This window comes from Malus sylvestris, chromosome 7, assembly GCF_916048215.2.
Source record: "Malus sylvestris chromosome 7, drMalSylv7.2, whole genome shotgun sequence".
NCBI lineage: Eukaryota > Viridiplantae > Streptophyta > Magnoliopsida > Rosales > Rosaceae > Malus > Malus sylvestris.
Window position 1 is genome coordinate 27,512,956 of NC_062266.1, and position 17,320 is coordinate 27,530,275.

At 35.5% G+C, this 17,320-nt stretch overlaps 1 protein-coding gene across 1 annotated transcript; it reads right to left on the reverse strand.

Moving 5' to 3' along the window:
• Nucleotides 1-12,094: 12,094 nt before the first annotated feature.
• LOC126629361 (uncharacterized) lies at nt 12,095-14,550 on the reverse strand. The gene is made up of 3 exons (XM_050299385.1): nt 13,980-14,550; nt 13,481-13,697; nt 12,095-13,144 (listed from the first exon to the last, which is right to left on the reverse strand). Exons 1-3 carry the CDS (start codon nt 14,184-14,186, stop codon nt 12,654-12,656), a joined length of 915 nt encoding a protein of 304 aa, XP_050155342.1. The 5' UTR covers nt 14,187-14,550; the 3' UTR covers nt 12,095-12,653.
• Between the last annotated feature and the right edge of the window lie 2,770 nt (nt 14,551-17,320).

Sequence of the window (17,320 nt, forward strand, 5' to 3'; positions counted from 1 at the left end):
CACCCACCACTCCTTTTTATCCCTAAAAACCGGCCACCCTAATAAAATAGGGTATTTTTGGGGCTTTTATGCAATTACATAAAGTTTTGATACTTTTGTGTATTTGTACTTTGACCCGAAAGTTTACGTTTTGACGTTAAGGCCTAAAAACGCTAAAGGACAAATTGTTTTGCTCCTTTAATGAAGTTTTGAATTTATTTAAATTTTGGGTTCTAGTTGTATTTACATGAAGTAGTGACTTTTGTGTTTTTACAAAGTGACCCCAAAAGTTTATGTTTTCGCAATATGGCCCAAAAAGTTGTGGTTATTGCATGATGGCCCAAATAGGATGAGAACAAAATTGTTTTGTCTCTTTAAATGAGAATTGGATTTTCATTTTGTTTAGCTCCACTTAAATCAATTTTATGGATACAAAAACCAAATGAAAATGTTGCATTCAATTAATTAGTTAAAGCGTTAATTAATTAAAGGAAGATTATGAACCTAAGCCTAATATAATTGAGCTATGTGAAAGGCGTTTCAAATTTGTTTGAACCATGGGAATGTGTAGATTAGATTTTGGTTGTAATTTGATTTGATCAAATGTTGTAAAAGGGCATAAGTCCTTCTTTACTTTAAGGTAATTTGTTTTATGCAAATGTTGTAATGAGCATAAGCTCATCCTTTACTTTGAAGTATTTCTTTCTTGCTTTATATGATATGCATGAAAATGAAGTAATTGGGTCCAACGCCCCTAAGACAACACGCCTTAATGTGATTAAACGCGTAACTAAAATCAATCTCCATCCCTAGACCGAGATTCAACACAAGGCTTGTGTTGAATCTAAACAAAGGTTCATAGTCATCCTAAGGCCCTAAGGCAACTATATAGTCCATCAAATGAATGCAAACCTTATGTTAGTAGTAACATATACTCTTGCTTTAAAAACCGTTTTAAAAGCATAGTGGGAGTATTATGTACAACTAAAACAATCATATGGACCAATAGTTGTAATAGGACCAAAATTGTTTTAATAGAGATTAAAATGTATATTGATATGTGATGAGACCTAAAACCCTCAACCAAACCATTATTAAGTTGATAAGCGGAGAGTGCTTTGAACACTCTTTCGTGGCCTTCCACCGTGGTAGGCTTCAATCGTTTGTGACTCGTACAATGTATTCGTCCAGTTCTGGGGTTGCAAAGTATGTGCTTACATTCAGGAGAAGCCTATAAACATATGATGAAGTGAAAGGTAGGCAACGAGTGTGGCCAATATGGAGTTCTTCTGAGGCCATTCTTGAACCCCTACTTGAACTAGCATGGTGGGAATGACTTAACTAAGTGCAATGGTGCCAATATGGAGTTCTTCTGAGGCATCATTCTCTAGAGGCCAAACGAGATGGGTACTTGCATTAGTTGCAAATGAGTAAGCGTACTCTCTCATTATTATTGTTGCTAGCCAATATGGAGTTCTTCTGAGGTGGGCTTGGTAATAGTGAGCCTCCCATAACCTACTAAGAGTTTCATCCAAAACTCTCGAATTCCAATGAGGGATATGGAATTTGCCAAAAATAGTGGGTGATGCTATTTGATTTAAAGACCCGAATCAAATGGCTTAAAATCAATCAATTTATATTCGTTATGTATTTGTTTACCAATATATTTGCAAACGCTATCCAACACTTGACAAATAAAAACCGAATGTTTTAGTTTCCGGACTTAGGTAAACAATCCCAAAAGAATGTCTTAAAAGGATTGCATATGTATCTAAGTAGTCTCTTCCTCACAATCTTCCTAATGATAATGTATTATTGGAAGAACATGTTAGAAAAAGTCTATCATGAAGAGGACAACACAAACAACCAATGCTTAATCCTTTGTTAAATGAACAAAGGAACTTACGAAGATTAGCAAAATGACAAGGACACTTTTAGTGTTATTATTTTTTCACTTACAAATCGTTGTATGAAGAAATAATAGTTGCTTTGAACAACCCTTAGTCAATGCAAACACTAGTGCTTGTTTCTTTGTTAAATGAACAAAGAACTTGAGAAGAAAGCACAAAGGCATGAACACTTTATGTGCCATGTTTCTTCACTTACAATTTGTTGTGTGAAGAAATAAGAGTTGCCTTGTACAACTCTTTAAGGTTTGTAATTATGTTTAGAACATAATGGTTGGTTGACAAAAATAGTCCATTAACATGGACTTATGATGATTTTGAATCATTGAATGTTGAAGTGATAAACCACTTAACGAGACGGAAACTAGGCAAGGACTTCACCTTTGTGTCCCTATCCTAATGGTTCACTAAGTTTATTGTAAACTATGTAGTGAACAATAAACCACATGCTCTCCAAAATTGTTTGATGTGTATAACACAATTGAAAAAAGGTTTCAAGAGAGATAGTGGGAGTTTAGGGACCATGACTAATGTAGTCAAAGGTGAAAGTCAAATAAAGAAGATAAATAACTCCAAGGGAACAAACTTTCTTTATGAAAGGATGGACATTGGAAGGGGTATTTGCAAGAAATGTCTTGCAAGTGTCAAGAACACACCTTTCGAAGGTGTTGAAAAATGTTCTTGAAAAGTTCAAAACAGTTGGTTCTTCTACTTGAATGCTTGATTCTGTATTAGTAACTATGTTTTACAATCGTTGTAAAAGAGTGACTAATAAGAAGTAGAAGATATATGAGTGAAGAAAAGGTGCTTCACATTCGGAAACGTGAATCAAATGTAGATCTCTGCGAAAGCAGATGGTACTTACTTCCTCATATGAACTACCAAAGAAATTGGATTATAGTAATCTAATTGATTGTCTCTATAGTAGAGATAATATGGTAGTGTTAACTGTTTAGAAAATAATGATGCTTAAAACCCAAAAGGTTGCAAGGTAGTGACTAATCCCAACTAAAGTTGTGATACCTCTAAAAACATAAATTACGAGTTGGTCATAGATGGACGCTTTGGATCGTTAGATCCGGATCCAATACCCTCTTGTTAAAATTGTATGGAGGCGAAATGTTCGAATTCTTTTGGAAAGAAGAAAGAATCACAAAGTTGTTGAGGTTAATTCACTTAAATGTTAGTGGCACTTGTCCACAAACATAATATTATTCATGTTGAATAACATTCACCGAAGATCACTCTCGGTTGGACTATAGTTTATTTTGAATAAACACAAGTCCGAATACTTTGTAAAATGTTTCAAAGAATTCAAGTAATGTAAGTTGATGAGTAAGACATCTAAAGTATTTACCTCCTTAGATTTGATCCAAGGAAAGGTAACACTTTAGATAAGTTTCCTTGAAAGATATCAAGGAAAATAGCATCATAAGATAATGTATTTCTCCATTAGGAGAAGAACGAACTTGAATAAGATTTAGTTCGTTAAATGTTATCTATTACCCATATATAGGATATATACTTCTAAAACAATATGATTGTCAATGAGAAGATCTTCCAATATTTTCATGACTCCATAAGATGTAGTTGGAAAAGAAAGACAAATCTTAAGCATGTTAAAGATTTGGGGTTGTGTGCTAATAAGCAATATTTGTTTGATAACAATCTTGTAGGATATCCTTAAAATAACTTTTGGATATCGCTTCTATAAACCAACTAACAAATGTTGTTTTGTTGGGTAGTTCATTGTAATTCTACAATGTGATTTGCCTAAAAGCAAATGAACGAGAGATAGAACTCAAAGAATGGGTTCTTTGAGAGACAAGATAGTAATCAACAAATATAACAACCTAGTTCCTATACCACAAGCTCCAAGGTAGTCGATAAGAATGAAAATCCTTATGACTACATTGAGTGCATATACGATATATACTCAAGGAAATGGTAAAGTACCATTTGACTCGAAATAATGAAACCTTCATAGCTAAATGGTAGCTTAAGGTAACTACAATCAAAGAGAATGGTTGACTTTGAAGAAACCATCTTTGAGATAGGCTTGGTTTCAATTAATTCGAAGATTGCTAGCTACAACTAAAATGGTGATTCAATGTTTTGACATAATATGGGTTTCCGAAACCATTATTAAGATAGTCTTGATAATATATGTCCAAAACTATAAATCACAAGACATGTAAGTTGTAGAGATCCATCCATCATGGATCTTAGCAAGTTAGTGGGAGCTATTTGCATTTTATGAGGAAAAAGGATCAAATCGTTTGATTTCTCATCAAGATGTAAATGAATCTTTTGTTTACGAGTTTTACAAAAGATTAGTGGGAGTTAATCATGTTCCTAAAATTTAAGTATATATGATATATTAATTTTGGAAATGAAAAGAATACTTCTTCGTTAAAGTTATGACTTTAATACATTATATGAAGATAGAATGTATATGGGAGATATAGTCTATATACATGGGATGGAAATCTATAATGATATATTTCATGATATAATTGGATTATATCAATCCCTAATGATAGACAATGGATGCTAGGAAGTTTCTCATATGATGATAAACTTCAATAAGAAGGACGATTCTAGTGAGACTAGCAAGTTGCCCTTCTCAAAGGGAACGTACCCTTTGACTCCCATAGAAATAATGCGTAAATTGAATCCTTTATGCATAAGCAGAAAGGTGATTTATGTATTTCATATTGTATGAAAAACATTGATATGAGTTGTACCTAGAACGGTACAAGACGATATCAGTGCAAGCCCAGGATCAGAATCGTGGCAACTGTCAAGTGAGTCCTTAAGTATTTAAGAAATACTAAAGGATAGATTCCTCAAAGAATGAGGAAGAATTAAAGTAACGTAATGGAAGCGTAAATGTATTAGATTATGAATCTAATCCATCATTGGATGTTTCTTCATTATGAATGAAGAGTTAAACAAATATCTCTTTATTATGACTAAAGAGATATTTGGATGGAAACATTAAAGTAATGACTTTAGTGTGTTCCATTATGAATGCAAGATATATTGCCATATAGAAGTTTACAACAATGTTGTTTGGATGGGAAAGTTCATTTATGAACTCTCTATTCGATTCCAACCAGAAAGTGTATGACACTAATGGGGCGATAGCTCAAGCCTGAGAATCAAGGTCTCATCAAGATCCGAACTCAAATGAAAGACTGAACCACATGATTGAGAATCATGTATAATGGTGACGTCGTTATTCTCAAAGGTTGCTTCTATGGATAACACATATAGATATCCACTGCCTAGGCCTACTACTCAGCCATTTATGAAATGACTACAGAAGAGGTATCATATTGATGACCAAGCTGATTGGCTCTAGTGCAAGTGGGAGATTGTTGGAAATGTGCCCTAAAGCCAATCATGTGATGATACTTTACGGACATTTCACATGTTAAACTAATCTAGTTTTACAAATAAAGGGCAAAGATTATTGTTTGAGCCGTCTCATATAAATGTTATATGCTTAAACGATAAAGTCCAAGGAATATGTGATTGGGAGAATGCAATCTAATGAAGTTAGATTCATGAGACCATTCTTTCGTAGACACATCCTAAATGTTCCTGATCATAGGATTGTCAATTGGGCATTGACAGTCCGTTAAGATCGGTACGTACTATGTCTTCTCTCAGGGAGAGTGATTAGTCTCGAGTCATTGGTGTGTGTGACATCAAGACAAGTACGTAGGTGCTCAATAGAGAATGAGTCCACTGAACGTGATCAACGAAGAGTTCTTATATTCCATGTCACATGAGAACTCATGGTTGGGATAATGCAAAGTAGTCCTTTGACCTGAGGCATCACAGTTGTCTTGTGGTTAAGTCCTTAATCTTTGATTATGTCTAATTCACCCCCTCGGGGTGTCACGGCATCGTTGGGGTTAAGCCACTTAGTCATGGAGACAAGTGAATGCGCAACAGGGGATCTCTAACCTTCAAATAGTTGAGGGAGAATACTCTATGATATGATTTGGAATCTCTGGCCAGAGTATGAATGAGATTAGGGAATGCGTTCCAAATCACATTCAAAGAAATCATATAAGCAAACGATTCACATTGGATAGTAGACATGAACAAATAAACTATCAAATCAAACAATGTGGTCAAGAGTATTAGATTAGAGAAAGACCGTATTGCATTTGTAATCCCGAACTGAATAGGTTCTCTAACCTCTTCTGATTAGCTTGGGTAACCATGACATGCTGCTAGGCGTCAACCATGGTTTGTGGAAGCCCTATACGTGTATAACCACTAAAGGGAGAATTGAAAATTGTTTCAATTCACAATCGATGTAAAATGGTTTTAATCGCCCACTGCCTCGCTAAAAGGAACCTAATGGATCGCACACCATAAAAGGTGGAGATTGAAGATTAAACGGAAATGAGTAAGAATGATTAAATGGTTTAATCATTTAATTATGGCAAGGATTAATTAATATGTTAATTAATCAAACGAATAAGTTCGTTAAAGACCTCGGGATAGTTTTGGACCTTAAGGCCCAATGGGCTTCGAAAGTCAAGCCCATTGACTTAAGTTGTATGACAACTTAATGAATAAAGATTCACAAAGGCCCAAAAGCCCAAAAATCCATAGGTAGGCCGGCCATGTTAGATGAATTAGGGTTTTGGTTCTTTAGGTCACTTATTTGAAGGGACTATATAAAGGACTTTATAGCCAAATATTCATAAAAAGTGAAAAAGGGTTTATTTTGGGGGAAAATTGGTGAGAATTGTCTCTCCATTTTCTCTCTAAAGAGGCCAACACCTTGGAGGGTACATCTAGCAATCCTACTACTCCAAGGTCACTCATTTCTTCTACAATCAAACCTTGGTGAAGAGACTTAGAGGTTCCCTATTTTGGGAACTTGGAGAAACCTATTTTTCCATCCAAATCCATGGATCTAAGAAGCAAGGAATGAAGGCCCTATCTCTTTGGGTGATTAGCCTTTGCTTATGCAAAGAGGAATCTACAAAGGTAATAATTTCAACTCACTTTGTTTTGAGTTGATTATTGGTTCACCAATCTACTAGGCTTTGAATTTCATGGTAATGTTTTGTTTTTGAGTGCATGCAAGCATGATTCCGCCTTTAATTGTTAATTGCATGCTATATGATGTTGCTCAAATGAACATGTTTTTCAAAATAATTCCTTCAGACAACTGCATTCAAGATGCTTTCAAAAAGCTTTTTCCTCATCCAATATCGACTCCAAAAATCATGAGGAGGATATCTCAGATGTTTGATGAAATAATCCTTCATCATCCGATCATGACACTTTTCTCTACCACACTGCACAAATGAACACCCTGTGACAGAACCACGATAGCTAGATTCGGCATGGTGCTTATATTGCATAAGCGAGTTTGCAAATTCGACTTATTCGTTGTTCATTTCTGCATCCGCATTTGCAATGCTTGCTTGGTATTGTGTCATCTGCATTGCCAAGCTACACCTTCTTCTATTACCCATTGATAAGATATTGATGATTTTGAGGAAACAAAAACACTTTGAAATTTGGAAGATTGGTGAATATGTTGTGTGATGGTTAGATATTCAACCTATGCTTATATAGAGGATGATTGAAGGTTTGCGTTTCATGTGTTTTGTATGTATTTGGTATGTGTTTCCTGTGTGTCATATGTTTCACATGTTTGGTGCGTTATACATCTCTATCATGTGTTTTGTATGTGCTTTATATGTGTTTTGTGTGTCGTGTGTGTTTCATGTATTTTGTGTTTATACATCTCTATCATGATTTTCATATTCTTCCATAGTGTTTCATGTATCGATTTAATGATTTTTCAATATCTATCGGAATTGAAATATTTTTAGGTTAAAATGTTCATAAAATTAATTTAGGATAATCTACATAATTTTTATTTTTAAAAAAAATTAGCCTAAATTCATTTTTTTAATAATCTGGGGCTAAAATTTTAGGCCAGAATGGTTGGAGCAAAAAAGTTGTTTCTGGGATAAAACCTAAATTTTCTGAGCTAAAAATTTTAGATTTTAGGTCATGGGTTGAAGATGGTCTTATTAGTTTTTCTTTCCTTTTTCATTTTTTTCAATTTATTAGTTTTTCATTATACTAAGTATTTCATTTGGTGTTTTACCACATTTTTCTTCAACACATAATAAAAGGAGTGACATATAAAAATTTACATTTTTCTCATTAAAGATATTTTCCTATGTTTACGAATGGTATGTTAATTATAAATTACGCTAAGTTTTATTCTTTCTTATTTCTTCGTACAATGAATTTCTCTATATAAAAAACGCATGTAACATTGTTTCAATGAATTCGTAAAGATTCCTTTCAACGTCAAGTAATCAATGTAAAGATAAGGATGAGCCATTGTTAAACAGGTGTGGAAAAACAAAACTAGATATTGTGTATCAAAACTTAATACTGAACATAATTTTGACAAAAAAATACTGCACACAGATTTATGCCCACAATACTTTCAAAATTGCCATTCTAGATTTTTCCTCTCATATATTTACCTTGTAAAGCATGCCGATTCACATCATTCGCCTTTCTTCTTCATCATATAAATTCACAGATACTATGTGGTCTTCTTTTGACAAAGTCTAGTTTCCTCTCTCAAGGGAGTCACCAAATGGCAAATAATGGTGGTCAAAAAGTTCATTTTGAATTTGAAAGTCATTGTTTGTAGCTAGTATCATTGGCGGCTGCAGGCAAAGTGGAACCAAAGGCACGCTAGGAAAAAAGGAAGCATAAGGCGAAGTCCTTTACATCCACCCTTTATGACCACACCTCCCGTAAATATAGTTGTCTGCTTTCCAGCTGGATTGTAGAGGAGAGGATAATGATGCAAGCCAGCAGGCCCTACAGGTAATATGGACGATGAATGTAAAGAGCTTCACATCATTACCCTTTCCTTTATAATCCAGCCGGAAAATAGCCAGTTGTGTTTATGAATGATGTGGTCATAGAGGGTGGATGTAAAGGGCATTGCCCTGTGCCTCCTTGCCCTCCGGCATACCTCTGGTTCAACTTTTTGTGCAGTTGCCAATGACATTGGCGACAAGCAATGATTCTCATATTCAAAGTGAACTTCTTCACCGCCATTATCCTCCATTTGGTTGAAGACTTCAAATTCAATAAGAGCTAATGGTCACTCAGACAAATCATAATAGGCCTTTCATCACAAGTTCAATAGTAGATCAATATGTTGAATTTTCTTTTTTTTTCTTTTTTCCTTTTGGAGCTAGGGAGGATTGCAGGATCACGGAGGAGATTTGGATCGAGGAACCCCTCGATTTTATTAGTGATGTTTTGATTGAGAATGGTAATTGCTGTAGCTTATTTTGGCTTGGGTTGTAGGTCGTTGTTATTATAGTCTAATTCCCTACTGCCCATGCTGTCTAGCTATCATCTTGTACTCATCTTTTTTTTTCTTTTGGTAAAACAAAAATTTAGGGGAGATTGACTACTCTCAGCATCAACACCAAGGCATATCCACAACCTCAAGCCGGAAAGACTTACGTGTAGCACCCAATTTTCAGCTGCTACCGGTATAGATTTACGTAGGAATTTACAGATCACACACTAACGAGAACTGCTAATAGCGGGGAATCTTGTACTCATTTTCAATTAATGTAATTCGACCAATTCTTCCTCAAAGGGATGAGCACATGATGAGTTTTAAAGAAAGCTAATAACAATTTTTTTTTCATGGTTTACATTTCAATTGATAAAAATAATTTTTTCAATACATACGATATCATCTACATAAAAGGGTGAGGGAATAAGTTAACCCTCACAATTAGCTAGCCATAATAATTTTGTTCAAATTTGCATTTTGGTGAGAATCGAACCTATAACATCTTACTACTAAATCTTGTTTGAATTCAACTTTCTGAATTTTTATCACCCCTGTAAACAAAAAAAGAACAAGAAGAAAAAAAATATAAGCAGATAGTACTCGTATATATTCATTGGTATTATAAGCCTTTTTTCTTTGTTATGAGAGTGTTGAATTTATTATGTCGTTGTTTCTTTAACTCAAAAGTAACCAGGTTCTTCATGCATGTGTGTGTTTTATTTTGCCAAGTGGCTGTTGATCAACTTCACGTATACAAAATCGTTGATCATTACTGGATGGCCGATGAGGTGTATTTAAGAATCGTTCAAGAAATATTCAAGAAAAAAAAGTAGATAAAACAAGGACCCATAAAAATTTAGGCGTATTTACATTTAGTTATGATCGTCGGATGTTATAAGATTCAAAGGTTACAATGAAGTGTGAAAATATTTGTCTTTTAATCTTATCCCATTTAGGTATAGTATGTTAATTATAATTACGTCACATTTTATTTGTTTATATTTGTCTTATTTTTTTTGTACATAGAATCTATTACATAAAATGCGTGTGATCGTTTAATTTGTAAAGATTTCTTTCAACATACAATAATTAATATAAAGATAAGGATGTGTCATTACAAATAGGTTTGAAGGAATAAAATCTGATAAGATGTAACTTAAACGGCACACAGAATTATGCCCATTGTGTTTTTGAAACGTTATTCTAGATCTTTCCTCTTCATCCAAGACTAAGTTGTTTTATACATGATTACGAATAAGAAGTATCTTGATGAATAATTGCTTCATATTTTAAATTACATAGAGAAAATGATACAAAGTCTTGATACATGAAATAACCAAGACAAAGCGGAATACGATGATAGATCTCAAGAGCTTAAACCATGTGGAATTCTCAAAAATCGTACACATAATTGACCACAAGCACATTAATTTTTATAGCTCTTTTTTATTCAGTTTTCATTTTTATCTATTTATGTTTATTTTTCAAGTTTCATCGATTTATAAACCTTATCCACTTGTTCACACGTCTGCTTACACACCCTCTAATGCAAGTAGGCCCTATAGAGAATCTGCTCCAGTACCTAAAGGATATGGACGCTGAGACATTCGAGAACTTTTACTCGCTTTCAGATCTGGATCTTGCAAATGTGATGAGCCTGAAATGCTAGGAGGTGGAGACGTAGAACATCCACTGCCACTTACTGGCAAAGTACTGTCGGCAGTTTCTCTAATGGTGGTCACGCTGCTGTCCACGAACTTCGCTAACCCCACAATGTATATACTTAACTCTACCATGTTCGTTTAAACCAGATTCCAACTATAACCTTTGTACAAGCACCCCATTACGTTTTTTATTATTTATAAGTTTTCTCTATTTTTTTTCTAATTGATTATTTATATCGAGAACCTATTCTGAATCAAATAAACATGCTAGAGGGCTCGCTCGCTTGCTTTCAAATGCAAGTGGGTGTTCTTAGCTTGTTCAAGTTCGGCACGAGCATGGCTGAACCCGGTTTGTTATCACGACTACCGTGATGTTCGAATATCTTTGCTTGATCAGTCTTATTTGCCATTCGCAGAACCTTCGCGTTTGAGAATAATGTGGACGAAACTAAGATTTTCATTCCTCATGGTTTTTTTTTTTTTGTCAAAACTGGAAATTCATTACCAGCGCAAAAGCCAATAAGTACAAGGAAAGCCGAAGTAAGGCTAACAGAAAGCATAAATACATAGTAAAGGGAAGTGGTGAAGATAGAGAGATGCTGCACCAAGTGCCAAATGTCACTCCACCACTTCCCCGTGGACTTCGCTAGGCGGAGTGCATGTCTGCCTCGCTAGGCGGAGTTCATGTCTGCCGTGATGGTTTGAACAAGAAGCTAAGGTCGCGTACCAGATCCCCAAATGACATTGTTAGGTCCTCATCCATAACAAAGCTCGAGAAAACACTGGATGAGCTCTTCCTTTCGATAGTTCAACAATAAATTACCCCGATATCATTCATCTAACCAAAGAAAGTAAACGAAACCCGCCTACTCGCCCAATTCCCTTCTCTTAAAATAGTTTAGAATGAGAAACGATAAGGGGGTTCTGTCAAATGCAAGGCTCTCCGTGGACTCCCTGCCACCTTAAAGTTTAACATCAACTTCCGTGCAAAATGAATGAGGAAGCATAGAGTCTATGGAGAGTCACTTTTGAGAGGTGCCCTTAGCATTTCTACAGAATAATAAGAACTTCCAGATCCAATACAATTACAAGAAACAAAATCTGCATGCTTGTGCTAAATAGCTGATTCTCTCACATGGTAAGGCCAGAAATAATAGCATAAAATAACATATCATCGTATTATTGGGGTAAGAACAAAATTTCATAATTGAAGTACATATTCTAATTGTCCTGCTGGGAAGTTATGCAGCTCAACATTTGCAGAAAAGGTAAACAAAAATAAGAAAGATACAGTGACAAAACTTCCTTGGCCCAGAAAAATTAGGGAAAAGGGATACATTCAAGAGGATATCAAAGAACAAAAAACAGATACAACTGAAAATTTGATGCACCGTAGTCAAGCAAGAACTGTTACCACCTTGATCGGCCATTGATGCTCTCGGACTTAACCTGCAGAAATTCAAAAAACCCGATGGTGCTGCTTGACGCGAGTGCAAAGTAAAAGAAAATGAAAGGGCTCCCCAGCAAGAACGGACAGTGAAAATTTATCAACTATAGTATGCCTTATTGCTATTCATGTTGGCCTTATGAACCTGGCCATCTTTCTGAATCTCCGATTCACGCTTATTTGGGAAAACAAAATTCTGAAAAGCCGCAATACAATTAAGTCTCTTCAAGATCTCTCGCTCCAAGAGCGAAAAATGTACATTCTTAGTGAATCCTGAACAAAGAGTGCCTCCGCCTATCGGGCTTGTGCCTCCTAACAGGATCGTTGTTTATGGGCCTCAACAGTCTATCTGCTTCAATTTCAGACTGAAGCAGAGACTGCAGCATCTTCAAATGTGCACTGCATTTCTTGTGGTCAAAATTGTAGGAACCATTAACATTCTGTTCTTCTAGATTAAACTGTCTCTGGTATGGTGACTGCCATTTCGCTTGCAGATATGCAAGCGATCTCCACGGAGGAAGAGGCATCGAGTTCTGCTTTAGGGAAGATCTCGCAGCTTCAGCCATAACTTGAAGGTACTGTTTCAGCCTAGTCAAGGATCCCACATAAACAACCGGTAGTGAATTCAATATTCTACCATACGATTGGACAGCTCTAGCTATTTCAAAGTGGCTCCGGAAATCAAGATCAATGATGAGACGCTCAGAGCTCCCCAAATTGTTGTAGTTCACCACATCAATATATTCATGATCCCCTGCACAAAGATGATACGAAAGAAAACTCTCAAAATGACTGAACTCGAAAATTCCTACACCTCAATTGCAATCAGAAACCTATCGGACCCAGTTAAATTGAGCAGACAAGATCTCACAAGCCTATGAGACATTTTCTGATGCATTTTCTACTGATTGCTGAACAAAGTTCGTGGGATCATAGAATCGGTATATTGGTAAGCTCAGGGTTCAGTTTACAACTATTACAGATATAAACAGAAAGTGTTTAACGCACCCAACAAAAGAACAACTCGGGAAAGAACCACCTAAAAACTCCACAAAATAAGGTTTTTGCAGAATTGAGATAAATGGCATACCTCCGGGGACCTTGCCACTGCCCTGCCACCGAGCCGCGCACACGGCAGCGTCATAACCTGAAAGCCTCAGAAGCTTAACCAGAGCAAACTTGAGGCAGCTGGAATTGCATTGACCTGACTTATCAAAATTAAGATCGTTTTCGCTGATGGACAGTATCGAAGAATGAACCACTGAAGTCAAATCGCTTTCGTACTGACCCACTGAACGCTTGAAAAACTGCAATACAACCCAAAACCACCATTCAAAATTCTGGGCAAAATATGAAGCTGAACAACTCAGCACGTCAAATCAAATTGGGAGTAAAAATTATTGCTTTCGCATTCGAAAAGCTGAATTCAACTTTGAACTTTGTGGATTTGAACTTTGTGGAATGTTCAAAAATTTGACTCAAATTACAAATTAGTCAAAACCCAATTAACAAACAAGCAATTAACTGCTCTGAAATTACCTTTCTAATTTTACAAAACAAAATAAACAACCAAACAATCGAATTCTTACCGGAATTTTATCGGCAAGGTGACCAAGATCGGAGAGAGCAGAATCGCTGTCGCTGCTACACCACGACTCAGCTCCAACGCTACCGTTTTCCAAAAAATCAGTGACCATGAGAGCGAGGTCGTGCTCGCTCTCGTGGCTGAAACCCCCTCCGATCTGACCCCTCATCCACACGTCGCCGCCTGCCATGCACACTACCCGGCAGTCCATTCCAACCCCCAAAACGTCTTCGTTTCTTCTCTAACAACGATCACCACGACCCTTCCTCTTCCTCGCGGGTGGCAATCATCTCCTAAATCCAATGTTAGAGCTCGCCGTACCCGATCATATTCCTCCTCCCAAAAGCCCTACCTAGCTCAACCCCCAGCTGGAATTTTAACAACAAAGCCTCCTAATTTCTCAAAAAAGCCGAATAAAATTCCACAAATTTATAAAATTAAAATTAAACTGTTCCGAATTGTTGGGTTCTTTCCAAATTTTGATTTGGTTTTCAGAAACGTGATTTTTTGGCAAAATTTGATTTGATTTTTTTCGGAGGGAGAGAGAAAGAAGCCGGAAGGAAAGCAATGGGATAGGAAGCAAGAACTTACATATAAAGCGGGGGAGGAGGGAGGTGTGAAATGACGGAAGTGCCCTGTGGAGTTGCTTTGGGACCAAGAAACCCTCGGGCACTCCCACCGAAATAATCGAGGCAAAATGGATAAGGCGGAAACTGTATTTGGACGGTAACTAGGTGTGAGTTCTTAACTCGTCTATGGTATTTGGTTGGCTGCTGGATTTTGTTACTTAATTAACGTAAAAATTTGTCATTAGTAACCATTTGGTTCATAATTGGTGTATTTGTTTTGTTTTTTCTCTAAATGGTGTATTTGTGTCACTTCGTATCACGGTCTAGTGGTATTTCTCTTCACTTGAAAATCAAAAGTCTTATGTTCTATTCTCGCTAAAGACGAATTTGAACTACATTATTGTTAGTCCATTGTGAAGCTAAGCCAATCTCTTTCCCTTAATGTAGATACTATCATTTGTTCAAAAAAAAATATTGTATTTGTTGGGTGCTAAGAATATTCTAACCTCTCCAATTCAAATCCTAATGGAACTCTAAAAATAAAGAATTATAGTTTTATAACACATGCGTTTGTAGTTAAGTTAGGATTATGCTAAATTCAAAATTCATATGAGATAACATATAGTGTTAAATGAGTAGAATTATTAACAGTTCTCATTGGTCCGCGATCTGTTAATTCTTATGTTAACTGTTACACGTAAGTCCTTTCAACTTGATGTTGTGGTATTTCACGATGCTATCGAATGTCCTTCTAAACATAAAAAATGATTGATTTTAGCCTACCCTTTTCATCAACCAATTGCTCTTACTAAAATTGAAATATAAAACACATACACTTTTTATTGTGACAATTATGTTGATAAGGACATGGGCAAAATGGGAATTCGGGAATACATATATTATGTATATCCCCTTGGGCTCGGGGACCAAACAAGGGGAGAAAACGAAAGATGAAAAACATAGGCCACGGTCGCCGCTTGAATGGAAGATGACGTGAGCCGCAAGTTACACGGAGATCCCTCCTTTTGTTGACAGCTATTAATTAATTAATTAATCAAATAAATTGCACAGATGTCTAGCATTTTTTTTTACACCTTTTTACAGGATCAACTTCAAGTATTTGGAAAGGAATTCTCTCCGGATCTCTTTCTCTTAATTCATTAAGTTTAGAGATTCGGATTATTAAAAATTAATCTAACAGTTAAAGTTATTATAATTTTTAAAGTGAATTTCTGTTTGTAGTCGTTGGATCAAATTTCAACGACCTGAATTCCAGAACTTAATAAATTATGAGAAAAGGATCCGAAAACAATTCCTTTCTCAAATAGCACTTGTATTTATTTATTTTTTTTCAAGATATCTATTCATATTATTAGGGGAATATCCTTTTCGGGACAGCGATGCATTTATTATTTGAAAAATATGTAATTATTAGAAGAAAGAAACTTGTGGGAAAAACGATGAGCGATTCAGAAACAATGGATGATGCGTTTGTTGTCGTCGTAGCGCTAGCTACAAACCGGCAGCACTTGGTTAGGTTAGCATGCTTAATTTGTCGAGTGAGAAATAACTTATATGGCACGAATGTATTATTATTATTATGATATTCTATATCGATTATATGTTACAATGTGCGAGAGTTTTAGGAATTTTATTGTGTCATTAGCACAAAGTACATATAGTGTTGCAGAGTACATGTATCATGTGAGTAATTCCGTCTGGAGTCACTTTTTTTATGTGTGAGGTGGCTCTTGATCTTGTTAAGGTTCAGGACGTTCCTTTAGAGTATGTTGGACTCTCATTCCCACTTGATATTACAGTTTAATAATATTTTTATTTACTTATGAAAAAAAAGTCTTAAATTTGATTATCACTAAAAATGAATTTGAACCACAACGAACTTAGTATGGTATTGCACAAGCCCAATTAACAAAGTGCTTTTCGATTGTCGAGCTCCTAACAATAGCTTCTTTGAGATGTAACATACAATTAGTGTTTAAAATATTAAATATCAATGACAATATTGATATGTAAATTTACGGAAGCATCTATGAATTGACAATTTTGTCGATATTAAACACTCTATAGAATAACCAAAATAACTATGAATTAAGTCAGTTAATTAAGACAATGTGTTTCACTCTCTTTGCATCAAGTTTGAGTTCAAAGTTTCCTTCTTGGTACAGTAAGGTTGGTTTAGAATGGATGCATTTTTGCTCACCACACTCAAATGGTGGTATGCTCCCCATCTTATTTATATATTACTATTAGATGATTTTAAATTTTAATATTTGTGCTTAGGTCAAATCGGATAAATGGTCTTTGTGGTCATACAGTGTTCGGAAGATAGTCATTGTGATAAAAAAATCGGATTTAAGCCCTTGTGGTGAAACATGTTAGGATTTATGCCCCAAAATTAAAACTTTGGTTTTTTCTCTGTTAGTGTGAGGCTAAAACGGTCATTTCATTAATCAGTTTAGTGTTCATAACTAAAACCCTCAATCATACACATTCCCGATTCTAAAGCAAAGAAATCACAAACAAAATTTTTCGATTGAATCATAACAGTTTGGTTCTTGTATGAATAGTCACATCGAAGTCTAAGAGAAGATTGAATGGAGACGTTGCACCAAAATATTTAGGTATTATTGCAATCTTGATAACCTGCAACACCAAAAAGGGAAAAAATTATAAGTGACCCATATTTTAAAAACCTAGATGGACAACATCTTCGTGGGCTGGGAAATGGTGGTAAAGAAACCTCAATTGGTTAGAG